Source organism: Camelina sativa, chromosome 10 (assembly GCF_030686135.1).
Source record: "Camelina sativa cultivar CO46 ecotype springtype chromosome 10, ASM3068613v1".
NCBI classification, from domain to species: Eukaryota; Viridiplantae; Streptophyta; class Magnoliopsida; order Brassicales; family Brassicaceae; genus Camelina; species Camelina sativa.
Window position 1 is genome coordinate 6513601 of NC_141889.1, and position 24787 is coordinate 6538387.

General features: G+C 35.9%; 7 protein-coding genes across 9 annotated transcripts; 1 reads left to right on the forward strand and 6 right to left on the reverse strand.

The window, feature by feature from the left end:
* Positions 1-325: 325 nt before the first annotated feature.
* Positions 326-4040, reverse strand: LOC104717650 (plant intracellular Ras-group-related LRR protein 8). Its single transcript, XM_010435259.3, has 4 exons — positions 3387-4040; positions 1855-2024; positions 1369-1780; positions 326-940 (listed from the first exon to the last, which is right to left on the reverse strand). The coding sequence occupies exons 1-4, from the start codon at positions 3672-3674 to the stop codon at positions 650-652; spliced, it is 1161 nt and encodes a 386-aa protein (XP_010433561.1). The 5' UTR covers positions 3675-4040; the 3' UTR covers positions 326-649.
* A 4010-nt stretch (positions 4041-8050) lies between these two features.
* Positions 8051-9077, reverse strand: LOC104720111 (uncharacterized). Its single transcript, XM_010438076.3, has one exon. It carries the CDS (start codon positions 9035-9037, stop codon positions 8228-8230), a length of 810 nt encoding a protein of 269 aa, XP_010436378.3. The 5' UTR covers positions 9038-9077; the 3' UTR covers positions 8051-8227.
* A 2587-nt stretch (positions 9078-11664) lies between these two features.
* Positions 11665-13747, forward strand: LOC104717651 (protein At-4/1). Its single transcript, XM_010435260.3, has 8 exons — positions 11665-11812; positions 12168-12273; positions 12364-12419; positions 12517-12594; positions 12729-12802; positions 12882-13015; positions 13102-13197; positions 13352-13747. Exons 1-8 carry the CDS (start codon positions 11750-11752, stop codon positions 13486-13488), a joined length of 744 nt encoding a protein of 247 aa, XP_010433562.2. The 5' UTR covers positions 11665-11749; the 3' UTR covers positions 13489-13747.
* A 53-nt stretch (positions 13748-13800) lies between these two features.
* On the reverse strand, positions 13801-15090 carry LOC104717652 (peroxidase 44-like). The gene is made up of 2 exons (XM_010435261.3): positions 14810-15090; positions 13801-14696 (listed from the first exon to the last, which is right to left on the reverse strand). The coding sequence occupies exons 1-2, from the start codon at positions 15008-15010 to the stop codon at positions 13959-13961; spliced, it is 939 nt and encodes a 312-aa protein (XP_010433563.1). The 5' UTR covers positions 15011-15090; the 3' UTR covers positions 13801-13958.
* A 1512-nt stretch (positions 15091-16602) lies between these two features.
* LOC104717653 (peroxidase 44-like) lies at positions 16603-17880 on the reverse strand. Its single transcript, XM_010435262.3, has 2 exons — positions 17595-17880; positions 16603-17492 (listed from the first exon to the last, which is right to left on the reverse strand). Exons 1-2 carry the CDS (start codon positions 17793-17795, stop codon positions 16755-16757), a joined length of 939 nt encoding a protein of 312 aa, XP_010433564.1. The 5' UTR covers positions 17796-17880; the 3' UTR covers positions 16603-16754.
* Positions 17881-18592: 712 nt separating this feature from the next.
* LOC109124613 (RNA-binding KH domain-containing protein PEPPER) lies at positions 18593-21212 on the reverse strand. The gene is made up of 6 exons (XM_010435263.3): positions 20711-21212; positions 20271-20523; positions 19917-20065; positions 19554-19811; positions 19217-19408; positions 18593-19105 (listed from the first exon to the last, which is right to left on the reverse strand). Exons 1-6 carry the CDS (start codon positions 21068-21070, stop codon positions 18830-18832), a joined length of 1488 nt encoding a protein of 495 aa, XP_010433565.2. The 5' UTR covers positions 21071-21212; the 3' UTR covers positions 18593-18829.
* Positions 21213-22368: 1156 nt separating this feature from the next.
* On the reverse strand, positions 22369-24448 carry LOC104717655 (uncharacterized). Of its 3 annotated transcripts, XR_015569095.1 has the most exons (3): positions 23768-24434; positions 23099-23496; positions 22369-23019 (listed from the first exon to the last, which is right to left on the reverse strand). XR_015569095.1 is itself a non-coding variant. In XM_087470346.1 (2 exons), exon 2 carries the CDS (start codon positions 23333-23335, stop codon positions 22541-22543), a length of 795 nt encoding a protein of 264 aa, XP_087326472.1. In that variant the 5' UTR covers positions 23336-23490; positions 23768-24448; the 3' UTR covers positions 22369-22540. The 3 variants fall into 3 exon arrangements, 2 of the variants coding, with proteins under 2 accessions (XP_087326472.1, XP_087326471.1); XM_087470346.1 differs by having other exon boundaries at positions 22369-23490; positions 23768-24448; XM_087470345.1 differs by having other exon boundaries at positions 22369-23496; positions 23768-24422.
* Between the last annotated feature and the right edge of the window lie 339 nt (positions 24449-24787).

The following is a 24787-nucleotide window of genomic DNA, read 5'->3' on the forward strand; positions in this document are numbered from 1 at the left end:
GTAAATATATGTAAAGTTCGGTAAAACTGGATTAGATGAAAGTAGAGACGAGGTTTCGAGAAAATAGCATGACCTATGCTATGTATTTAGAGAAAATAACAAGGCAAGTGGTCAATGGTCATGCTATTTTTATCCCATAGTGCACACTATTGAACCCATTCAATGTATCTATGAACTCGTTCAAAACACCATTTCTTTGTAACCGGATCCAAACATGTCAATAATACTCATGTCCATCATTTAGTTTGGGGGAATATTAATTAGTTCTAAGAATTGGGCTCAAACGAAGGTGGAGAACACTGTGAACTGAACAATACGACTGATATTATCAGAATGCGATCTTCCACTATATACATATGGACTACACTGTAAGTGTGCCTATGTCATAATATACAAATGTGTTCAACAAAATTGAACTACAATACAACGAAAAGAGAGAAACCATTTAAAAAATCTATGATACAGACATAAAAACACAAAACCAAAAACGTATATACAAAGATATGATTTTATCCTCACGCTAAGCATGCAGAAAACAATGTACAAAGACATTAACAGTTAAAAAAATACATGTATGTAACAGTAGTACTGATGACGACGGTTTTGCAATCGTATGTAGAAGATTAAAAACAGAACACACACACCTAAGCTAATACCTTGGAGGAGAGAAATAAGCGGAGAGTGGAGACAAGAGGCGTCGCGGGTTGAAGAGGGACATGTGTCGCGGGGAGGCGATTCCGTCTATTTGACGGTAATCAGAGACGTTGATGAAGCCTTGCCTCTCGTCTCCACGGCCAGTTCTCCTCCCCGGAGAAGAGCTCAATCCGTACTTGACGAGCTTACCAATTCCCCACGACTTTTTCTTGGTCGGAGTTTTCTTATAAGACTCGGTCATCTTCTCGCTCATGTACTGCTTCAATGCTTCCAATCCTTGTTCCACCTGTTGTAATCATGGAATTAATTTAAACTATATCACAAAGTTAATTAATTTGTATATTCGTGTATCTCAAGTTCCTTATACCCTGCTAATTAATTAGCTTAAACATAATATATATACACAACCTAATTAATTGAAATAATATACATTCAAATAAATATCATATTAGGCGTTGCTTAACACACTATGTATATATAGATTAATAATGCTTGTGAAACAAATTAAACTATATATTATATTATCATTTGTTGAATGCATTCTATAAAAAAAAAATTATATATACAGATTATGTTACTTTTTAATGACATGTATAATTTTGTACGTATATAATTGTATTAGCCTCGTCGTTCGGTCACCACTAAATTTATTACAATGCATGTTATATATAGACCAATTGAAAACGATAATGTTATGAAAGAAAATGTACATACCACTTCAAAAGGTGGGGAGATGAGGGGATTACCCTGGACGGAGAGCTTCTGAATGCGACGGAGACAACCGAGGGAGTGTGGTAAAACTGTAATTCCGTTGTAACTGACGTCAAGCTCCACGAGAGATATCAACAACCCGACGGAGTAAGGCAACGTCGTCAAGTACTGGAAGTTCTGGCTGACATTAAGGACCTGAAGGTTCACGAGGTTCTCTAGATCCTCAGGGAGAGAACCAAGTCGGTTTAGCCGTGCGTCAAGCACACGCAGCGACGTCAAGTGGCTAACGGATTGTGGTAACTGGATGATCTTGTTCGAGTTGACGGAGAGCTTGATCAGATTGGTTAGCTCGAACCCTATCGCGTCTGGGAGCCTCGTCAGCTCGTTGAAGTTGGCGTTCAGCTCTTCCAGCGATCTGCATGTTTTGTTGCGATTCGCGTTTGTTGTACATTACTTGGAGTATATATATTAAGAGAAGTGGGGTCTTACCGGCAATCTTCGATAGTTTTTGGGAGAAACTGGAGATAATTTCCGGAGACATTAAGAAACTTAAGCTTGGAAAGACATCCGATGGAGTTGGGAAGAGTTTTGAGCTGATTGGAGTGTAAATCCAATGCTGACAAATTTAACATTCTTGCTACTAGAGATTCCGGAATTTTCTGCATGAGAAATTAAATTTATGAGTAATACAATCTTAAGTTTTAAGTGAGACACAAGTACACACACTATCTTTAAACTCGCTTATAATCTTTTACTTTTTTACCGGTTCATCAATCAAAAACACAATTTATATATCTTCTGATGAGGTTAAATTTTTCCTTTTATAAAGACAATATTATACTACTATTCGGTGAAAGAGGACAGAAAAGTTTAGGATCAACTCGTATTGAATGCTATTTCATTTGATATTTAGTATACTTGCGTATAACACAGCTATTTAACGGGGAAAACGAACACCTGTGGCTTACTTTGCTTATGCACGCGCAGACGTCTGAGTAAATAAAAACGAATATGCTTTATAAGGTTCGAGTTGACCTAAGTAATTTTTTTTTTGTGTAAACCGCGCTGTCCTTCATCTTATATCATGATGCAAACTCACACATATTTATATATATATATATATATATATATATATATATAGCAGATATTTTTATGATTTTAAATTTCTAGTAAACAATTTGTCCAGTACTTCTGGCAAAACTTGTTTTATCCGTAACCTCTTTTTTTGTCTTGTTAGAAATATAATTAAGTTTTCCTTTCCTGAAACAAAACAGGAAGTGACAAAAAGATCGCAGATTAAGATATATAACATTGACCAAACAACATGATTTTCGCTGTTTACTACAAAATAATGTATATATTAATTATGATTCTGACATGGAGTTTATGTGTGCACACATTCACCATTTAGCAATTTTTTTGTCTGATTTGATTTTCTAACGAATCATGCATATGCAAGGAGAAGTTTCCTTGCTTCATTTTCTTTACAATCTTTTTAATTTAATTATTCTTAGTTACCGACAATCCCTCATGATTTAATTAGAACCCACAAGGCCACAACTTTAAATTATACTGGTTAATTAAAAAACCTTAACTAATTATTATATCCATGGTTCCTTGTCTTTTGAGTAGTCTCTAAAAACCAAAAAAACAAGAGTGGACGAATAGCTCACGTAATTGTAATTTCATTTTCTCAACTTAAGAGCTATATTATTCTCACGTACGTACGTTCTTTAAATTGCGAAATTATTCTATTGTACTTAAAATATATTTATAAGCTAATTATGAAAAGACCATGTTTTCAAAGGTACTGTGGAAACATAGAATTGAAGTACGTATACTTTTGGTATTTTGTAATTGAGGAAAAGTCATTTCGGTTACAAGTTGTTGTTGGGGTTTTTAAAATTTTAAATATTAGGAAATATGGCTATTTCCATAAGAAAAAGTGTTTATTTATTATATCAACGTCGAAAATTCAGAATTATTATGAACATGTTGATCATACATAAGTATATTAATACCTGAATATTGTTGTTGGAAAGATCGAGTTGGGAGATTGACGCTAAGTTGATAGAAGAGGCAGAGAGAGAAGCCAGGGACATGCCGCTAAGATCGAGAGTCTTGAGATTCTGGCTGCGATCTCCTTTCTCAGCCGCCGCCGCAGCTGCACCACCGTCAATGGCCGACACACTTCTCCTCGTCATTATTTTCTTCTGTGGAGTGTTATTGTTTAGTCCCCTCTTATTGTAATTCTTCATCATCGCCGTTGTCGTCATTGTCATCTGATTCATCTGCTCGTAACCCATCATATCTTCCTATGTGTATGTGTATTTGCATGTATATTTGTACACACGCACAAAAGTATAACCCACAAAGAGAGAGAACGACGAGGAAAGAGAGAGGTTTGTGATCAAGATGTGTGTTTATAAAAGAGTAGAAACTGTACCCAATTTATATATATGATGATAATTGATAAAGATATTGAATAGAGAGAGAGAGAGAGAGAGAGAGAGAGAGTTGAAGATTGAAATGGAGTTGAGACCGAGATGGATCGGAAGATATGTACGGATGATAAGAGAGGGGCTTGGCGTTGAAAACTTGAAGTTCTCTCTCTCTAGATGTACTTTTTGGCTCTCTCTCTATAGATCTTTTGTATATCCAACTTAATGGTTATCAAAGTAAAACGAACCTAACTTTCTTCTAGTTATACAAAAAAAAAAAATCAGCATATCTTATGTAGTGTAACTATATAAACAAACAATCATGCATGTTTCATATTTGAAATTTCTATTTCAATACGTGAACTATTTTAATTCAAATATATAGCATATATATTCAATTTGATTGCTTGCTTGATTTGTATTTTTTTAATAGTTTGTTAACGTTTTGGTACACACAGAAATTCCAAACAATTGTAATAACTAAATAAATAAAACATGAAACAGAAAACGTTAATACATAAATATATATATATATATATATCTGCTTTTTTGATTCAAATTATAATAACCATGTGCGAAGCGAGCAAATTAAAATTAGTCAAATGATTAAATAAAAGCCACACATTAGAACTGAATTCGTGACTAAACAATGAAACTCAGAAAATTTACCCCACAACAAATTACATATAAACAAAAGTTGATAGATTTGATACAGGGGTCACACAGGTCACTTGACCCCACTAATCTCTAAAGTGACTCCGCAACTATATAATATATAACACACCACCTATGAGATTAGATACTAATATATATATATATAGTATTAAGTTAATGGATTTGTTAGGACGATATTTTGTTAGAGACTTGTCATCTATTTTCTCGACATTATAATACATATTCAATTGTTAATATGTCATGGTAGTATAAAATGTACGAGAGAATAAATACATTAAAAGTATTAAACTATGATCAAAAGATATGTCCGAGAAGGGAAGTGAAGGTACGGCCCCGCCACGTCATCAACATGAAGAAGTCAACTTTTCTCAAAAGGGTTGACTTCAATTTTTGTACCGCGAATCTCGCATGTCGCCACCCGATCTATTATTTTTCGTTTGTTTAAAGAAAAGGTAATCAGATAAATTTTGAGAAATATTTTGTAATCATATCTAAGGTTTTTTAGTTGCACCGTCTGATTTATATAGTTTTAGTAAACTAGGCGGTTTGCAAAATATAATTAAGAATTCTACAATTTTGATCATATCAAAATCCATGTTGACGATTATAGATTAATGTTAACTGAGGGATAAACATTTCTTGGAAGATATAAATTAAGAAGGTTGTGGCCCATTTTGAGATATGGGTACGTGAACACCTTTTTCCTGGCCGATGTCTATTACATATATCGATGATCCAAAAGCAAATACATCAACATGTCCACATGCCGTCCGTATATATACCACGTACCCCGTCCATATATAGTACGTACGTATACTATTGGCAGTTTATGTTTTCATCAGTTGAGGATAATCATCAAATCCTCTTCTTATCTTTTTTATCTGTGTCTTTGTGAATTACGTCAAATTTTGAAATTTGAAACTAATCCATATAAAAGTCACCGTATGACCTCATATATCGGGGACCAACAGTTCTTTTCAACAGAAGAATATGGTGAATTTCATAACCTTATCGCATTATATATGTTTGAATTTTGCATTACACATCTTTAACAAGTTGCCTTTTTTTTCTTTTTGGCGTCAATCACAAACCTTTTTTAAATACAACAATATTACTAGAAGCCAAACATTAGTCTTAATTATATAAATACCCACCACTAAAACTGATTTTAGTGTATAAAACAAAACGCAAATGAGATGGGTTTAATTAAGCGCCCACAGAAATATGAGCACATGGGAAATGGTCCGAGGCTCCGAGCCAAGCTACCATTAAGTTTATTATTCTCCTCGCAATTATTGTTTTCTTTCTGTTGTATCTATCGGAATCATAATATATTAATATCGCTATTTGTTCTTATGAAATTCTAATAATGATTTCTAGTACTAGACAGCAATGTGTTCCTCCTCGAGAAGATTCCAATTAAAAGTGACATAATTTTCTTCAGCAGCTACGGAAGTTGACCGTAACTTTTATCAGCATTTTATAAAATTAGGGATTTAATCTTTGATAGGAGAGAGAGCTTATATATATTTATAACGCATATTAAGCTGTTTATCTATTATTCTATTAGTCCATTATATTTAATTAATTAAGTAACCGTTGCTTATTTGCTACTTGCAATTAACTTTGCTAAGTATGTATATTTTGCTTGTAAGACATAACTACCTACCCGCGATATCTTTAATTAGCCGTTAATTTGTCATCCAAATTAGTTTATAAATATCTTATTTTAATATCATCTACAAACTATAAATGATTAAACCACTTGATAACGATGTGGAAGAAACTATTTCGAGACTAAAAACGGTATACATCAGGTAGAACTGGAGTTTCATTTGAGTGAATACATTTTTCCATTATAAAGTTTTGATATATTTTGAATTTTGTCTAGTAAATATGGTTAATGTACACATTCACGTATAAAGCTCTTATCCAACGGAAAACAGAAATGCAAAATCTGTAGTTTATTTTTCATACATATAGTCAGAGATAAAATAAACATAATTTAGTTTTATAGATATTCCATATTTCATGTTATATAGAAGTGGATAGTTCTATCATCCAAATGAAAGATTAAAGTAGATGGTTTTCTCTTCCCTAGAAGAGGAACCAAAATAGAATAATTTTCTAAAATGGGAAAAAAGAAGAAGAGAAGAAATGGTAAATAGTTAAAAACAAACAAAAAAAATAATAACTGAAATGATTTTTTTTTTTTGATGAAAAGTGTAATTGATTGATCGAATGGGAAAAGTTACGTACAAGAGAGTTTGGCTAATGCTTTACAATCAAATAAAAGGGTATTCATAGGTTCTTCAAACAGGTCGACAATCCTTCAAGAGCTTCCCCTAAAAAGTGGAGAGATCATTAACCATCGCAGAAGCAATTTCGGATAACGGGGTTTGGCAACATAATCTAGAGAAGAAATCTGATTCCTGATTAGTCTGTCAATACGTTTAATCATTTGAAGAGGTGACGTGAATCCCTTAGCATGAATTATTGTGTTCTGCTCCTTCCATAGATGATAAATAGTAATCTGAAAACACAACCGGAGAAGTATGTCTTTGAGAGAGTCTCCGGAGTTAATGCAAAGAGCTGCAAGAGTGAGGTCCCAGTCCGGATCCAAATATTGGCGAAACAAAGCACTCGCTACTTCAGACCATACTGTAAAGGAGTAAGAGCACGCAAAATCAAGTGATCTCTCGTCTCGTCGTGCTCCCCGCAGAGAACACATGGTTGAACCACCCCCCACCATCGCATACGAAAACCCGTCGAAAGACGGTCTCGTACAGCTAACCAAGAGATAAATGCACAGCAAGGCATCCCTTGCTTTGCCCACACCACATTGCTCCAACCCATTAACGGGCTATGAGTACGTAGCTGATCCCATGTGGATCTCGTGGAGAAAAAATCTTTGAAATCACCCTCACCATGCTGCCATAGAAATTTATCAGGGCCATGCGAGACATTGGGGAGGGGATGAGTTCGCAGGTGAGCTATGATCGGTACCATATGTGGCAAGACGTGTCCGTCTAAGTCTCCAGCCATTAGGACCCAAAGCATCCTTAACCATCATATGAATCGGAATACCAAGAAGACGTGGCCCTGCTGGATCAGTAAGATCAATGAGCCTACCTATAGGGAGCCACTGATCCAGCCAAAAAGATAAATGCTTATTAGTTATTACTATCCCTTATTTGTTAGCGGGTTTAAGTATTGTATTCGTCTTTGTGCTAAACTTGGATGAAATAACATAAAACTATTGTGAACAAAAACACTGAAATGCTTATCCGCAAATAATAGCATAATTAAACTATAGAACTGTGATATGTCTCTAAAGATGGAAATGCTTATCATTAAATAATAGCATAAATACCACCGAACCTTGATGCAAAGCAACTAATCTTTTACAAAAGTAAATTCTAGAATTGTGATATGTCTTTAAAGATTTTATATTTGTAGAATTTAGTTTTAGTGTTAAGATTTTGAAATCTTATAAAAATTGTGGAATCACATTTAAGAATCAAAATAGCTAAAACCTTGTTGTTTAATCAATAAATAGTGGACAAAAATTAGAATAATCTCTTGTGAAATATCCATCATAAATTATAGTCTTTATGTAACATGAGCTGGAAATGAAAACAACAAAGACAAGAGTAAAACTTAAACATAATACACTTTGTTTTAAAAACAGAACCACTTATTTTATCAAAAAAAAAAACAGAACCACTTATTTCATCTTTATAGCTTCACTTTCTTCTAAAACTTTGTCCTCCGGTTTGATCCTTGTTGATCTTATGAGATTTACCATGAACCTCTTGATGATGAACTCTAAGTCTTTTCTTGCTCACCTCGTTAGTATCGCTCCTACAATGAAACTGCAGATGTGCATGCAATATTTGTGATGTATCAAACAAACAGTTGCACTTGAGACATATAAATGAGCCGTCATTTTCGTAGGGTAGGTTGTGTATCCACTCTACGGTTTCATTATCTTCAGTGCCTTCGCCTTCCTCGTAATTAACATAGTCGTCAAATTCTGGATAAGACCCAATCATTTTGTGAATTTTCTTCACCAGCGAACCATCTTTGGGAACTTGGCAATTTGGAGATGTCGAGTTTTGTTGGAAACAAAAGTAATCGATGGGCTTAGGAGTGAAGGTTTGATAGCGTTCATCAAAAACATTTTGAAGCTGATTAGATGTAGAATTCCAAATGGTTGGATTGGAAGTATTAAAAACATTAGAAACTGCAACAAAATCTGAGATTTGAGCAGTGCAAGGCATACTGAAAGGAGAAACCATATTGGATCTCATCTGATGAGCCATACTGGAATTGTTGATTCTTAAACTCGATGAAGAAGTTTGTGAATCATGATAACAAGTATAAGCAATAGGTGGAGGAAACATATTGGCATGATTTGTGATATCAGGAGTAAGGAAGCTATTGGACTGGTGGTGGTGATTCCTCAAATTTGAGTTATTTTGGATGGGAACAAGAGCATTGTGGTTCACAGTGTAATCACTGTGAAGATTGAACTCATTTGGGACTAAAGACATCTTGAAGAAGAGAGTGTGGTTTACATGTTATGCATATCTATCTATTTATATTATTACTACAGTTTACTAAAAAGGCAAAATTGGAGGAAAAAACACCAAAAGAAGATATAAATCTATGCACATAAGGAAACAAGTATATTTTCTGGACTGTCATATAATATCTTTATATGAAAATATATAATTATTATTTTTTCAACTGGAAAATCTCTATTTCAAAAATGTATATGTTTATCTTTTTATCATATCCTATTTATTTCCATTTAACGTGTACGTTTCCTTGATAATACAGATATCTTTCTTTAGTTATCTAATATATTACAAATTTGTAATATATTTGTAATATAATTTGTAATATATATTTCATCCCAACCAACTTCACAATTTACCGTTTACCGTTACCGTTTTTGGCCGGTGTTGGTTACCGTCGTTTCTAGTATTGGCTTTCTCTATTTTTTGAAAGTTTAATGATTTTTATTGTAAATAACTGCAAATTGAAGATTTTCTATCTACGCTCTTTGCCATATCGTGATGGTGATGGTGGTGCAGTGGTGCTTCAGGCTTTTCGTCCAGATTAATGTTCTTCGTCTCATGTTATACTGGTTCTTTTGAATTGTAATAGTTGTCCTTATCTACAGTTTGTTTACACTGAGATTTTTCATCGGCTTCCGGCATTATCTCCGGTTGAGAACCAATGAATTTTGTCAACACTATTTGTATGAAGTCATGAAGATATCATTTGAGTTTCGTTCCCGGAATCAAGAAAACAATTTTCTCTCTTGAAGGAATTGGCTTTCGCATGCTTTTTGCCTCATACTTCCGATGACATGCATGGTACGATGATTGATGTTCTCTCTTTCTATAGGTTGAAAAGGTTAGTTATAATGAAAGGAGAAACTAATAAATCCGCAAAACATGTAAATGTGATCCAGAATCATTTCAAGCAACATTTCCGTGTATTGATATAATCAAATGTGATGCTGAAATCATTTAAGAGTTTCATATGTTAGCTTTTTACGAATGTACGAAAAAGGTATTTAAAAGATTTTATTTATTATATGTAATACTTCTGTTAAAAAAGCATAGCTACTTTCATTTCTTCATCAAAATTGTATTCAATTTTCTTTATTTGTTTTAATGGTTGTTTTTGAATCATTTATGTATCATGTAACGTTTTAACGATAATATAACTGATAGCCGTTAAAAAATATAAATATATATATATGTTATATTTCATAGAAATGATAAGTTTAAATTAAATTTAATATATATATTTTTTATTAACAATTATTTTGAATGAATTCTATATATACATTTTTGCAGCAGTTTATGAAAAAAATCCTGGAGTTCTAACTTATTTACAATCATGCCATTAACATTAAATATTTATATTTTATAATTTACCATTTATTAAATTATGATAAGGTTTCCTATTTTTTAATAACAATTATTCTCCAATAATCTCAACTTTCCAAAAAAAATCAGAACCACTACTATTTGCATTAAATACTAATTTGATAATTAATTAAATATATATAACTTTCTTTAAACTTGAAAAAAATTCTTCCTAATCTGAGTAATAATATTTTTGCGGGTTAAAATCATTAAATCTGTTGCGGATCAGACCTCACATGGCGGGTTAACACATATTATCACGTTTTAATCATTAAAAGAAAACTAGAAGAATTGAATTAGTAAAATGTTCACATATCCTAATCATGTAAACTCAAGCGAGACACATGAGTCCATACTATATACTCCCATGGGTTTTGTAGGATAATCTTTTGCAGGTTAAAGTCACTAAATTTGTTCCAGAACCGAGCTAACATTGTCGGTTTGAACTAACGCTAAAAATATTGATTTATTTCATATATTATAGATTTTAAACTCATAAAATAATTAACCATCCTACGAAACCCACGAAAGTATATACATGTCCGCAACCGTTTCAGTCCATACATTTTATTAAATTTTTAATGGTATAAATCTTTTAACTTATAACATATTTAAAGAAAAACATAACTAATATTAATGATAATTATTTCATAAATAAATATACACATATTTACTAAAATGTTTAAATTTTTTAGAAACATAATAAAAACAAAAATAGTCCCGCGGTGTATCGCGGGTTCAAACCTAGTAATAATTAACATTGCAACATATTTTACTTGTTCAGATGTATAAGTTAGCGAGAAAAAATCAGTTAAACATTATACATAACGACGCCTCACGCTTAATTAGTCTGGATATACGTTCTATAAGCATTTTCATAGTGCTTGTGCATCTTAATTAGTATCAAAAACATGATCGAAACTAAAATATAGGCACATTATATCATACTTGAATGATATTTTCATTCAATCTTTTTTTTTTAAATAGATTATTAAGTTAAATGATAAACGTTCGTTTCTCTTTTGGGGCGTATTATCACACTATTAAATCGTATTTGTTTCGTTAAAATTAGTAAGAAAGCATTTTTGTTTAAATTTTGTCTTAAAAAAAATGATGACCGTTGGATTAGCGGGCCTGTTAAGTGAAAAACAACACGATCCAGACGTGACATAGACGGCCCATTATGCTCGACACATCCAATTTGAAACCCCCAAACGCTTTTTTTTTGGTTCATCTCTCTCTCTCTCTCTCTCTCTCTCTCTCTCTCTCTCTCTCTCTCTCTCTCGCGTTTACGCATTCGAAAACTCAAATCTAAAAATCATGGCGGCAACAAGCGACGAGCAGATGAATTCGCTTCTTTCCAATTTCGATCAGATCTACGAGGTGATGAGTTTTTATCGAATTCTCTCTTTCCCATCTCTTCTTCTTCTTCGGTTGCTGCTTCCACTACTATTCTCAGTTCTGTTTCGTTTCCCGATAGGAGAAAACTTCAAAATCTAGTCTCGATTGAATTCGATTATGAGTAATCTTCATCTGGAATCGAATCGATTCATAACTACTTCTCCAATTGAACCGATTTTGGAAGCGAAATCTGGAAATTTCGATCTGCTCATGTTGATAGTTGTTTTCTAGAAATTTTTATCTGGTCTTCTGAAAATTTTGGGTTGGTTTTGATTTGATTATATCGGTAGAAGGATTCAATCAATATACATAGCTCACGATTTTGTGTTTCTCTTAGGATTTTAAAATCGGGTTGAATGAGATCTATGCTTACAGATCAAAGAGCAGCGTTGATACAAGCAAAAGAGAGGTTCTAGAGATTACTAATAAAACTCTTAAAGAAGGTTTGGTTGATTTTTTTCCTTTTTCATCTTTAGTATTTTGCTAGTTTTTGAGGTATCTAAATTGGTTAAGCTCCAAGTTGGAATCTTCAGAGAATGAAAGGCTGAAGAAGCTTTACACGGATTCGCTTAGCAATTTTGCTGATCAGGTTTGTTCTCCGCTTAAATCTGGACATATGTTGTGTTTACTTTTGTGATAGAACATAACAAACGTTCTCTGTTTCTATGGTTTGGAGATATATACAGCTTGAGCATCGAACTAAGTGCCACAACTTGAAAGAAGAGTTGAAGAGAGTGATTGATGAAAACAAAAGCAAAAAACATGTGAGCTTTTTAGATCTTTTTTTATACTTCGTCAATTCTTCCTTTTCAGCTTGAATAATTTTTCATTGTGCTTTGAAACTGAAGATGATGCTTGGATCGTTCCTAGTTTTGAGATATTTGTAAACTGGTGGCAGGAACATAGGAATGCTTTTGAATCACTTAGGCAGAAGCATGTAACTAATGTTGAAGAGCTAGAGAACAAAATCAGGTTAAAAATGCCCATTTTGCAGCTATTATTACAACTGTCAAATGTATCTGATCTCTTTTGGCTCAACTTTAACTTGCAGGAGCCTTTTGGTTGAAAAAGCAACAAACGATATGGTAATTGATAGGCTTCGCCAAGACTTGACAGCTAGCAAATCGCATATTCAAGCAATGTCTAAGAAACTGGATCGAGTAGTTTCTGAAGTGGAATGCAAGTGTAAGACTCGACCACCTTACGTCTGACCTCCAATTGTACTTTAAGTTTGTGTTTTCATTACGGTTCCTGATGTAATCGTTTGATAGATAAACTCGAGGTTCAGGATCTAAAGGACTGCCTTCTAATGGAACAAGAAGAGAAATATGATATCAGTAACAAACTTCAGAGTCTCCAGAAGGAATGTAAGTGTTTATTCCTCTTCACTAACTCAGCGTCCGGAAAAAGTGATAGATTGGTTTGGTTGATCAGGTTCCATTAGCAAGAAAAAGAGTCCACATAACTTCTTAAGTCAGTATATTGTAAAACTAATTACTGGTCCCTTTATAATATTTGCAGTGGTTATTAGTAGAACGTCAATAGCTGAACAGCAGAGGGATACAAATTCAAATCGACAGGTAGAGACTTTGAAGCAGAAGCTAATGAAACTGAGAAAAGAGAATGAGATCCTTAAACGGAAACTATCTTCTTCATAGAACAGCCAGGAAACAGACACTTAATCTGTCCTTCACCGAGTAAGTTCCATGAACCCAAAGCACTTTCTTCAGATTACTTTTGTGGATGATGCAGTTGAAAACATACACCAAAACCTATAGTTGCCATCTTAAAAGGCATATAAAATATGAAACTGAATAGGAACCATACATATATTACTAGTAGAAACTTTATAAAGACAAGTTCTTGTGAATTCAGTTTACAAGAAATTGGACTCTTTAAGACGGCATTATTCGTTAACCATTGTTTTCCAAGAAATAATACAATTAAGAAGACAGTAAGCACACAAAAACAATGCAACACGCGAATCAATTTTTAGGGAAAAAGTAAATAAGATGATACCGGAACAAGCACACTTTCCGATTTGATTTGTAAGAAAAGCACACAAAACATATGAATGATTCCGCTGGATCTCTCCATGAATAATAGTAATAAAAAAAAAAGTGTAGAATCAACGCCCGTTGTTGAAGACTCTGCAGTTTCTCCTGATCTCACCAGAACGTCCCGTAAGAACCTTGATGGTGCCCATTTTCACCATTGCCTGAGCAAATCTCTGTCTGAAGAGTGCATTGCTTGATGCAAAGCTCGACACAATCCCACGGGTTGATCTATCGAGACCCAAGTTTTGGTCAATTCTTAAGATTCCTCTTTGCCTTTGGATCCCTCCATATATTGCGTTATCCACGGTAAATGGAGTCCCCTGGTCCAAGAACACTGATGGGTCATTTGGGGCACGGCATGTGCTCCTCAACCTAGCATTCAATGTGCGGTCCATTGCAGGGTCGGCAAGCCTGTCCTGGAAGAGACTGCAATGTGCAGTACCGACGCTGTGGCCACCACCAATAAGTGTAACCATATCGTTCACATTCATACCTTGAGCTGCAAATAACTGGATAGATGCGCCAACCGGAATTGTTGGTCCGGGCAAGTTCACATCATTGGGGCTTGACCTTAATCCATCACGTCTTCCTGTTGGTACTGAGAACCTTGGACCACCAGCTAATGCGACCGAGTCTCTGGTGGCTAGAGTTACAATATCTGCGCATGAGACTGTTCGAGGGCACGCAGCCTCTAGCTGTCTCTTAGCCTCATCAATGACCTCGTATCCTCTCACGCTTGCATTTGGTCCGGTGCTTTTCTCTGATGGCCTTCCGGGTCTTGGGTCGATCAAGAGTGAAGCATCACAACCCTACAAAACCATTTAAAACATTGCTTGATCAGTGACAAAGTTATGTCTCAGTATTAGCTAGCTTTTGATATATACATGTCTCAATATACACAAATAAGGAGAAGCTTACGAACCCTGACGAAGCAATCATGGAACTGCATACGAAGAAATGCTGCAGTAATGGAGCGGTCACGACGGAAACGGTTGGCAACAACATTAGCAACGATAGATTCTGCGCGAGGGCATGAGCGGCCGTAGAACCCAAGTCGGAGCTGCGCCAAAGCAGAGGGAACAAGGAAACAGAAAAGGAAAAACAAAGCTGTGATTGCCCTCATTTCGTGTGATGAGCTAGCTCTTACTTCTCCCCTGTGAAAACTTAGAAATATTTCTAAGTTTTGGTGATGCAATTGTTCGTGCCCGTTAGATGCATATATATATGTAAATTTGGGGACAAGACATTGTCAAAGCGACTGTTTCATTTAGAAGACGTGCATAGGGTAAATGTGGATACATTGGCAATTGATAGGTTGAAAGGAATATACATTGTAGTAGTTGTTCTTTGTTAATGTCTTTAAAAAAAAATGTTGAAGTTCGTCCTCCACACGTCAAAAGTTTGATACTGGCTAACTTGGAATATATTTTGAACAATTTGCGTTCAATATATTCTGTCTGATTTCAGGAAAGGGTACGTACCATTTCTACTTCGAGATGCTGACTCCTACAGATATGCTACTGTTTTGTGATATACCTTTTTTGGATCATTTTTTTTTTTTTTTAAGTTGTAAAAGAGAGTAGAAAAAAATTCTGCAAGAGTTGGTTCTTGTGGTACACGAAACTAAAAATAAGATAGAAACAAATAAAGGAAAAGGCTATGAAGATTTGCAGAGGAAAATGATGTTTAATGATTTGATGATTAGACTTCATTAATACTCACTTAGACCATGTGCATCGGTGATGATTTGGGCCGTCCCCCGTTTTTTTTGGATTTAAAATAAATAAAAAAGCCCAAATTTGAAGAACTGTATCTTCATTCGGGACGTTTTTTGGTCGTCCACTTCGACGCGTGTTACGTTCTCATTGGATGTTCTATTTTCTCTAGGGTTAGAACAAAAATTTGTCGAGACTTTGGTTGTATCGATTCTCTTCTAAATATTATTATTAAATGTGAGGGACCAAAAAAAAGTCCCAACCGATGTGCTTGCTCTTATAATGGAAAATATATTGTCCATGATATTTTTCTCCAGTGGTGAAAAAGCTTGTGATTTTCCTAGGCTAAAGATGTCACTAGGGAGCTGATACGTACTATCAGTTGTGCAACAATAGTTGATATATCAGTAGATATTGTAGTACATTAATTAGGTACCATTTCTACATATATATCAGACAAGTATGAGTAATGTATCTTCCTAAGCTAAAAGATGTCGCGAGTGAAGATTTGTGAAACCACGAAGTAAACAAAAGCAAAACCAAGTGAGCAATATAATGCATTTGCCCAATTTTCTTCTGATCTCGATAAATCTACTCGTTTTAGGTGTCAATCTCTTACGATTGCATTTGGGTATATTTTGGTTTCTCTCATATTTTCACATGTTGATACATTCAGAATGAACCATTTGAAATGCAGCAAACTAGCAAATGAAGATGAAATGATCATGCATAAGTATCATAAATATCATATGATGAAAATATCGTAGATTTAACGGTTGTTTGTGCTACATTGGACTGGTGATAAGATAGATACTTAGACACACACCTATTTAAAGAAACAGATCATTCTGAAAATTTGATTCGGTTAACAATACCAATTCAAATCTCCAAAGCATTTGAATAACAAATTATGAAAACCAACAAACAAATTGTTTAACTACATAAAAAATACTGTAAATTCACAGTATAGAATAACACACATGAGTTTGACAAGAAACAAAAGAATAACATGAGTGAGTGATAACATAAATTACCAAAGTGCAACGTACAAGTGAATTTGAAGAACAATACAAAATGAAAACTTCCGTATAATTATTTAACCGAGAAGAAACAAACCAAAATTTATAATGATAATTTTAAATAAGTGTAGAATCAACGTCCGTTGTTGAAGACTCTACAGTTTCTCCTGATCTCACCAGAACGACCAGTAAGAACCCTAATGGTACCCATTTTCACCATTGCTTGGGCAAATCTCTGTCTGAAGAGTGCATTGCTTGATGCAAAACTAGACACAATCCCACGGGTTGATCTATCGAGACCCAAATTTTGATCAATTCTTAGGATTCCTCTTTGTCTTTGAATCTCTCCATAGATTGCATTATCCACGGTAAATGGAGTCCTTTGGTCCAAAAACACTGAAGGGTCATTAGGGGCACGACATGTGTTCCTCAACCTAGCATTCAATGTGTGGTCCATTGCAGGGTCAGCAAGCCTGTCCTGGAAGAGACTGCAATGTGTAACACCGACGCTGTGGCCACCGCCAATGAGTGTAACCATATCGTTCACATTCATACCTTGAGCTGCAAATAATTGGATAGATGCGCCAACCGGAATTGTTGGTCCGGGCAAGTTCACGTCGTTGGGACTTGACCTTAACCCATCACGTCTTCCTGTTGGTACTGAAAACCTTGGACCACCAGCTAATGCAACCGAGTCTCTGGTGGCTAGAGTTACAATGTCTGCGCATGAGACTGTTCGAGGGCACGCAGCCTCGAGCTGTCTTTTAGCTTCATCAATGACCTCGTAACCTCTCACACTAGCATTTGGTCCGGTGCTTTTCTCTGATGGCCTTCCGGGTCTTGGGTCGATCAAGAGTGAAGCATCACAACCCTACACAAAAATTCAAAACATTAGTTGTCTAATGCTACATCCATATGATATTAGCGATTCCATAAAAAATATACACACACACACAAGGAGAAGCTTACGAACCCTAACAAAACAATCATGAAACTGCATACGAAGAAATGCTGCAGTAATGGAACGGTCACGACGGAAACGGTTGGCAACAACATTAGCAACAATAGATTCAGCGCGAGGGCATGAGCGGCCGTAGAACCCAAGTCGGAGCTGCGCCAAAGCAGATGGAACAAGGAAACAGAAAAGGAAAAACAAAGCTGTGATTGCCCTCATTTCGTGTGATGAGCTTTTCCTTGCCTCTCCTGTGAATGTTACTTCTAAGTTTTGATGATGAAGTTCAAAGTACCCTTAAACCATATTTATATGTAATTTTAGGGACAAGACATTTGCAACGAGAATGTTTCAATTAGATAACGTGCATAGAGTAAAGGTCCAAACATTGACATTTGACGGTTTAGAGGAATATATTAGGTAGTACCTGTACACTAATAATATAATGTTTCATTGACAAGAGAATGGTTCCACACGTCAAAGATTTGGTTATGGCCAACTTGAAATACATTTTGAACAGCTTGCGCTCAATATATTCTGTCTATTTCGAAATGGTACCATTTCTGAGAAGTGCATTTTGTTTAGTGCTCTATATAGAAAATGCAATTGTTTTTGGGGGATATACATGTTTTTATGAAGAAGCTGTAAAAAATGAAAATATACAAAATCTGCAAGTATTGTTTCTTTCCTGTGTATGACCTTAATCGTTTTGCTTATGATTAATAGTGACACATTATCTATAAACATTGAAATCAAAACTCTCATGTAAAAAAACTAAAAAGGTACTTCTGAGATGTGTGCAAAAATGTTCTTTGACAAAACAAAGCCCCCCTCTCCTTAGCTAATATAGAAAGTTTCATATATTAAGTAAAAAGTTCCAACACAAAATAGTTTTAATAGTTATAATTTATTTGTTTACAGTAAGTGTAAATTCTTAAAAACTGAATTAGTCATTCTGATTGCTGCTGACCAAAAAAATCCTCTCAAACAATCACAGACAAAAACTGAACAGGATCAAATAAAGGAAAAAAAAAATCATGGAACTGTTCTTATTTGACAGTGACCAGAAACGTCGTGTAAAACATATCTGAGATCTGAGATTCTGAAAGAGAAAAATAAAGAAGAACAGGCACAACCTAGATTTACATTACACATACATTGGCTCTCTAGAACTTGTTCTTTCCCCTCTCTATTATAAATGAGCCTTTCTCTAATAAACAGTAACGAATTAAACCTCATAAAACACAGCAAACGATTCAAAGATTATAATTGCTGTAGCCACCAATATCAGAAGCTGGTCTATATTCCGTACTATAAGTTTGGCCAGAGAGAGACGGCGTGTAAGTTGAAAGACCTGCCAGCTGAGAGTATGCTGTTGGTCTGTATTGCACCGGCTCTGTGCCCAGGTAGCTACTGGAGAGTGGCTCTTGACGGTTGCCCAGCTGAGGAGGATATGCAGGCACATAGCCAGTGTCGATTCTGCCATATCCCCCTGAAACCGAAACTGGTTCCTTGTGATTGCTGATGAACTCCTGCATGCACGTAAACCACAGATACAGTTTTATTATAGCTAGAAAGAGTAATCTTAGTATAATTACAAGGCCAGTTACCACAAAGTATTATACATAGATAATTTTTCTTACTTGAACTAGTTGCTCAGCAGTTTGTACTTGGGAGGATGTGCCTTTGATTTCCACTGTGATTTGATCAGGATGTGGACTCTCTTGAATGGTTATGGTAGCTCCGCTTCTTCGACGGATGTAGGCTATATTAGCTCCTTCTACACCAATTATATCCTCCGCATAGGAGAATGGTATTTGCATCGTTTGAGATACCTAGTCAGAGAACCCATCATAGAAACGTCAATACTAGTTCTGAAACATAAGCTTATATTTTATAAGATCAAAACCACCGGTAGAAGACTAATCACAACAAGCAAGAATGGTAATACCGCTAAACACTTTGTGGAGATGTATCTACCTGTGTGACAAAAGCAGCAGAAACCCGAGCAAGACCAGGAGAGTGTCTGGCGGACAATACAGGATCCTGACTGTACATAGAAACTCCCGAAGGCTGAACACGTGACTCCATCCGAGACTCGCGCTCCGGGAACGAAGGTTCCCTCCGTGCTAAGAGGGAGAAATCAGGCTCCATTACATTTGAAGAAATATTATGCAGAGATGACTTGTTGTCAGCTAACGGCTCTTCCTGACGAGTTTGAGAGACTCTAGCTAGATACTAAAGATAAAAAAAAAATAACAGAAGTTAGATCATTGAGAAAGAAAGAAAAAAAAGGAGAGAGAAAGCTAGGAACATATCGTTTCAGATAACCACGTAGCTTACTTGCTTTTCGAAGAGAGGAACAACAGTATGGTCGACTAGAAATTTCCTTAGGTGTCCAACAATGGCTTCTAATGCTTTAAGGATTTTCAAAGCTTCACCCTGCAAATCCACTATCCTCTCATCTTGCGCAGCATAAAACGGTGTTTCCTCTGGCAGAAAAGAAAGTACAGATTACATATTTAGTATCGAGTATGCTCGTATGAACTATACAGCACACAATATCAGAAATAGGAAACATGCATAACACAACTTAAAAAAAAAAAAAGATGACAGGACATAAACTGAAGAAGAACTAGCTGAACTTTTTAAAAAGGACAAAACAAAAGAGATCATACTTGCTAAAATTGAAAATACCTTCAGATAAAATACGAACAGATGCACCAGAGTTCTCAACAATGGATTTAATCATAGATCCTTGTTTGCCAATTAAATTAATCGCCTGAGTAGATGCAACTAACAAACGCACGGAAGAGAAGGCACTCCCAGCGGTTTGAACATCATCATCATCATTATCAGGTAACCCTGAAACTCGTCTAAACACCCTCAAGACTGCATCCATTGCAGGGGACATGTATGCCTCTGGCTCTTCCTTACCAGATATTAACACCTAAAACATAGTTAAAACACCAAGAATTTTAACCTAGTGAACACTTCAAAAAACTAACACCAAAAAACCCTAAAGTAATCAAATTGCAAATTAGGAAACCCTAGAGATAGAGAACTAGAAAAAAATCCACAAATTCGAATAGATTGAAACAAACACACTAGAAAGAGAGATTGAAAAAGATACTAACGATGCGATCGGGAGTGGTAAGAGGACCATCAAGGACTTTGATACGAGCACGAGTCTCCTCACACATCTTCTTGATAAAGTCACCTTTGCGTCCAATGATAGCTCCAACTTTAGTCACCGGAACGATCATACGGAACACGCATTCGCCAGGCCAACCTGGCCATCTCTCCTCCGCGGAATCGTTCGTATCGGGAGCAGTAGTCTCGGTAACAGCTAAGCTATTTGGCTGGTTCAATTCAGGGAAGCCGCTTGCGTTTTCGTCAAGCAATGTGGTGGCACTGATTCCAGCCGGCATAATGATTTCATTCTCAGGGAGGTTTATAGCACCGTTGTTGTCGACGGAATCTGCGACGGCGGCCATTACAACCGGCAATTAAAAAAAAATTAAAGATACGAAGAACGAGAGAGAGAGACAGAGAGATTTAACCTCTCTGTTTATATTACAATCGCTGCTGTCATGTTATACGATGTCGTTTGGGTTCTATTGGTTTGGGCTTCCGGTTAGCAGTTTCACGTTTTGAACTATCTTTTTAAAGCCCATGAGCAATATTTTTTATACCAATGAAACCCTCCAACTCCCTACTTTTTAAAAGACCTAAGTTTTGTACTTTGAAACTTTAGTAGAAGTATATGAGATACATTCTTTAAAAGGAAAATTAGAGAATCTTAAGAAATTTATACAATCATATGTTTAATTAATTAATTAGCTGAAAATAAATTAACCATGTGAATTAAACCTCTTTGTTTTTCTCTCTTTTTTATGTACCCTTGTGAATATAGTGTGATCTCTTCAAATCCAATTATGCAAATTCAAATTTCAATGATCGATTGTTTAATATATTAGCTCCACATCTTGGATTACAGTCTCGTTTCCTAAATTTGATTTAGTTACTAATATCCTTCTTCCCACATCAACAATGCATAAAACTAATGAATAAAAACAGTACCAAGAATTCTCACATTATATATATATGGTTTTTAACTTTTTAAAGTCACGGTTATTAATCTACATAAAAAAATTATGTGCCAAAAGATACAAGCACTCTTTGTCATATATATGTATGTACTTGTTTCATTTCACCGTAAAATTGGAGGACTTAATAATTAATATCATCTTGTCATCATATGCAATATGCTTATGGCGAAGAAAGAGACGTAACATAAACAAATATCTACTGTCCCGAAGATATACTTTTATCTCTCTGCGAGTCACTTTTGTATTTTTCATTAGGTTCCCTATATACTTTCTTGATAAGATGTAACAAAAAAAACTTTCTTGATTTTTTTTTATCAGAAACCTTTTTAATTCCTATATTTCAAATATTAGAACTTTGGACATGCATTTTTAACTCAGAAAGTAAAATGAGTCCCCATGGTGAATGAATCAGAATTGGGATATTAGGGCAAAAACACACACGTAATGTGTATGTATATACCGTAATATATGGTCCCCTCGATACACGTATGGAACAGAAGAGCTAGCTAGCGTTCACTTGTAGTTTGTAACTATTTGAGTCAATCACAGTGCCCTAATCGACTCTCAAAGGTCACATGATTTATGCTTAACATCGTACTTACAAACGGTTGATACATTTATCACATTGAGCTATCCAGTTACATGTAATCTTTTTTTTCGTTACTTTCTAACAATTTCTTACATTTTTTTTTTTCAAACTGATTTTTTATTATAGTAATTCAGAAGTCATGACAATAAGTCATACAGTTTTTAAACGTAGAACAATACATGCATATGCCAATATCAGACATAGAATTAAGATGAAAACCAAATCTTCCGCTTTGGTTAACTACTAAGATCATCACGAGAGAACAACTAGCCACGTCCATGGTTTCCGCGTCCACGACTCCCGCGACCACGGTTCCCGCGTCCATGATTACCCTTTCCCCGAGCATTAGAAGATTCTTGTATCTCCTTAGCTTTGATGGATAATTGAACCGACCTTTCACGCAGAATTCGTTGCCCAGCTGGAGTCATTTGATCCATCAACCTCGACTCACTGTCGGAGCCATCTGACTCAATAGATTCTTCATCTGACTCAAGTGAATCTCCATCTGAAAACGAAGACCCCAAATGGTTAAATCTGTTTTTAGTCAAGACATGGCTTACCTCACGTTCAGTAAGAGCATGATCATGTGTGCCTGCAATTTCAGTAACTGTTTCAATTATGCTAGCCTCCATTACAACTTCAGCTTCAACATTTGTGTGACATTCTGTCACCTCAGTGCTCTGTTCTATGACTTGGATTGGGACAGCCTCAACCTCTATGGCTGTATTGCTTTGGATTTCAGAGACTGCAGTAAGGGGAACAGCTGGAGACTCTATTTGAAGAGTGATTGGTGATACTAAATCAGTGGTGTTAGAAATACTTACAGTACTAGGAATGGTAAAATCTTTTGAAGCCAGCTTGGAAACCTTTTCAGTTGACACATGGGGTTGCATACAGCGGGATGCCTTATGCCCTAGCTGTCCACAGTCTCCACATATGGTTGGAACCCAAGCATATTCAACATTCACCATAGATATGTTTCCCTTTTTGTCAGCTGCAGCAATCCTAGGAGGGAAAGCCTTACTCAGCTCCACTTCCACCAATATCTTAGCCTCACCCATTAGTGAAGGATCAAGCCTTGGTTTTTACGTAGCCATAGGAGCACCTAAACATGATGCAATATGGCTAATTCCTGGAATTGAGTACAACCTGTGAGGTATATTCTTAAGTGTTACCCAAACTGGAATAGTCGATATCTCCGGGAGATCAAATGTATCTGCATCTGACCAAGGAGCAACAAACATAAGACAATCATCAACATGCCATAGTCCTCTTTGAAGAACCCAAGATCTGGTTGAAGCATCCAGGATATGGAAGAGAAATTGGGAATCATCTAGCTTACGCATAAAGATTCTGCACTTTCTACCCTAAATTCTATTTATCATGGCATGAATCAAGCCACCAGGAGGAGGACTACATCTATAGAACTGACCTAGAACATACTCCTTCTGATTCTCAATACCTTGCAACAAGACATGACTCGGAATCGTTACCTTTGGAGTACCGTCTTCCATATACTCTGGTGAGGTAGCTCTGTAAAGATTTCTTGCTGTCGGATCCATTTTAGCAGCCCAAGGAAACCTTAGATTATCTTCCTCCAAGGCTCCAAAGATCTTTACTAGACCATTCTCAGCTTGTTGCGAGGTCGATGACGAGGTGTATTTAGCTTCTTCGCCCAAGCTCCTTTCAGAGGTGGAGAAACCAAATCCTTAGGGCCATTGGGTCTGTCAGATGCATCAACAACAACCTCCACGGGTTCCACTGAAGGCTTTTTTGAAGACATCGGTTCAGTCTGGTCAGTAACTGGTAGTGAGAGAACCGCCAGAGGAGAAGTGTTTACCGGTTTAGGTTTGATTCCACCGGAAGAGTAGAGTGAACAGAGACCAGCAATTTCCCAACAGTCGTAAGAGGAAGAGACTGCGCCGGCGATGGAGCAGAGGATACTGAGATTTGGTTTGTTACGTTTAACTGAGACGCCGATCAAAGATGCTTACTTGGCCATCGTGGATCGAGAATTGAAGATTCTAAACAGGCAAGGAGAGGCGAAGAGTATCCTCGGTCGATACTTGACGGAGGAAGCAACGATGGAACAATTTCTTACATCTTTAGCAGCACTTCTTTTTATCTCTTAACTAATTACATCATTACAAATGTCCACAATCTGTTTACTCAACAGTAATACCTAGGTTGGGTAATCGGGCATAAAATCTGAACCCGATTACCCAACCCGGTATCCGACCCGAAAAATCGGGTTTAGGTTGGGTTCGGGTATAGCTATAAAATCCTATTGGGTTCTATTTTCCAAAACCCGTGGGTTCGGGTTCGGGTTAGGGTTGGGTAATACCCGATACCTGTTCGGATATCCATAGAACCCAAGGAACATAACACTAAACCACTTAGGGATCTTTTTTTCTCACTTATCAGTTTGTACTTTGTCGATTCAATTTCCTAAAATCTCTCGAGGTTTGATACGATATCGATTCATATATATTCATTATCCTATTCCAAAGACA

Excerpts from the sequence above, each read along its gene's own strand:
- LOC109124613 (XM_010435263.3), bottom strand. The coding sequence starts at position 21,070 with ATGGCCGCCGTCGCAGATTCCGTCGACAACAACGGTGCTATAAACCTC. Across the intron at positions 19,812-19,916 it reads TTCCTCTCTTCGAAAAGCAA|TATCTAGCTAGAGTCTCTCA; the intron begins GTAAGCTACGTG and ends TTTTATCTTTAG. Across the intron at positions 19,106-19,216 it reads CTGCTGAGCAACTAGTTCAA|GAGTTCATCAGCAATCACAA; the intron begins GTAAGAAAAATT and ends ACGTGCATGCAG.
- LOC104717655 (XM_087470346.1), bottom strand. The coding sequence starts at position 23,335 with ATGGGTGAGGCTAAGATATTGGTGGAAGTGGAGCTGAGTAAGGCTTTC.
- LOC104717650 (XM_010435259.3), bottom strand. The coding sequence starts at position 3,674 with ATGATGGGTTACGAGCAGATGAATCAGATGACAATGACGACAACGGCG. Across the intron at positions 1,781-1,854 it reads AAAACTATCGAAGATTGCCG|ATCGCTGGAAGAGCTGAACG; the intron begins GTAAGACCCCAC and ends CAAAACATGCAG. Across the intron at positions 941-1,368 it reads TCTCCCCACCTTTTGAAGTG|GTGGAACAAGGATTGGAAGC; the intron begins GTATGTACATTT and ends TGATTACAACAG.
- LOC104717651 (XM_010435260.3), top strand. The coding sequence starts at position 11,750 with ATGGCGGCAACAAGCGACGAGCAGATGAATTCGCTTCTTTCCAATTTC. Across the intron at positions 12,274-12,363 it reads TAATAAAACTCTTAAAGAAG|AGAATGAAAGGCTGAAGAAG; the intron begins GTTTGGTTGATT and ends TGGAATCTTCAG. Across the intron at positions 12,595-12,728 it reads AAAACAAAAGCAAAAAACAT|GAACATAGGAATGCTTTTGA; the intron begins GTGAGCTTTTTA and ends AACTGGTGGCAG.
- LOC104720111 (XM_010438076.3), bottom strand. The coding sequence starts at position 9,037 with ATGTCTTTAGTCCCAAATGAGTTCAATCTTCACAGTGATTACACTGTG.
- LOC104717653 (XM_010435262.3), bottom strand. The coding sequence starts at position 17,795 with ATGAGGGCAATCACAGCTTTGTTTTTCCTTTTCTGTTTCCTTGTTCCA. Across the intron at positions 17,493-17,594 it reads TTCATGATTGTTTTGTTAGG|GGTTGTGATGCTTCACTCTT; the intron begins GTTCGTAAGCTT and ends ATTTTTGTGTAG.
- LOC104717652 (XM_010435261.3), bottom strand. The coding sequence starts at position 15,010 with ATGAGGGCAATCACAGCTTTGTTTTTCCTTTTCTGTTTCCTTGTTCCC. Across the intron at positions 14,697-14,809 it reads TCCATGATTGCTTCGTCAGG|GGTTGTGATGCTTCACTCTT; the intron begins GTTCGTAAGCTT and ends ATGGTTTTGTAG.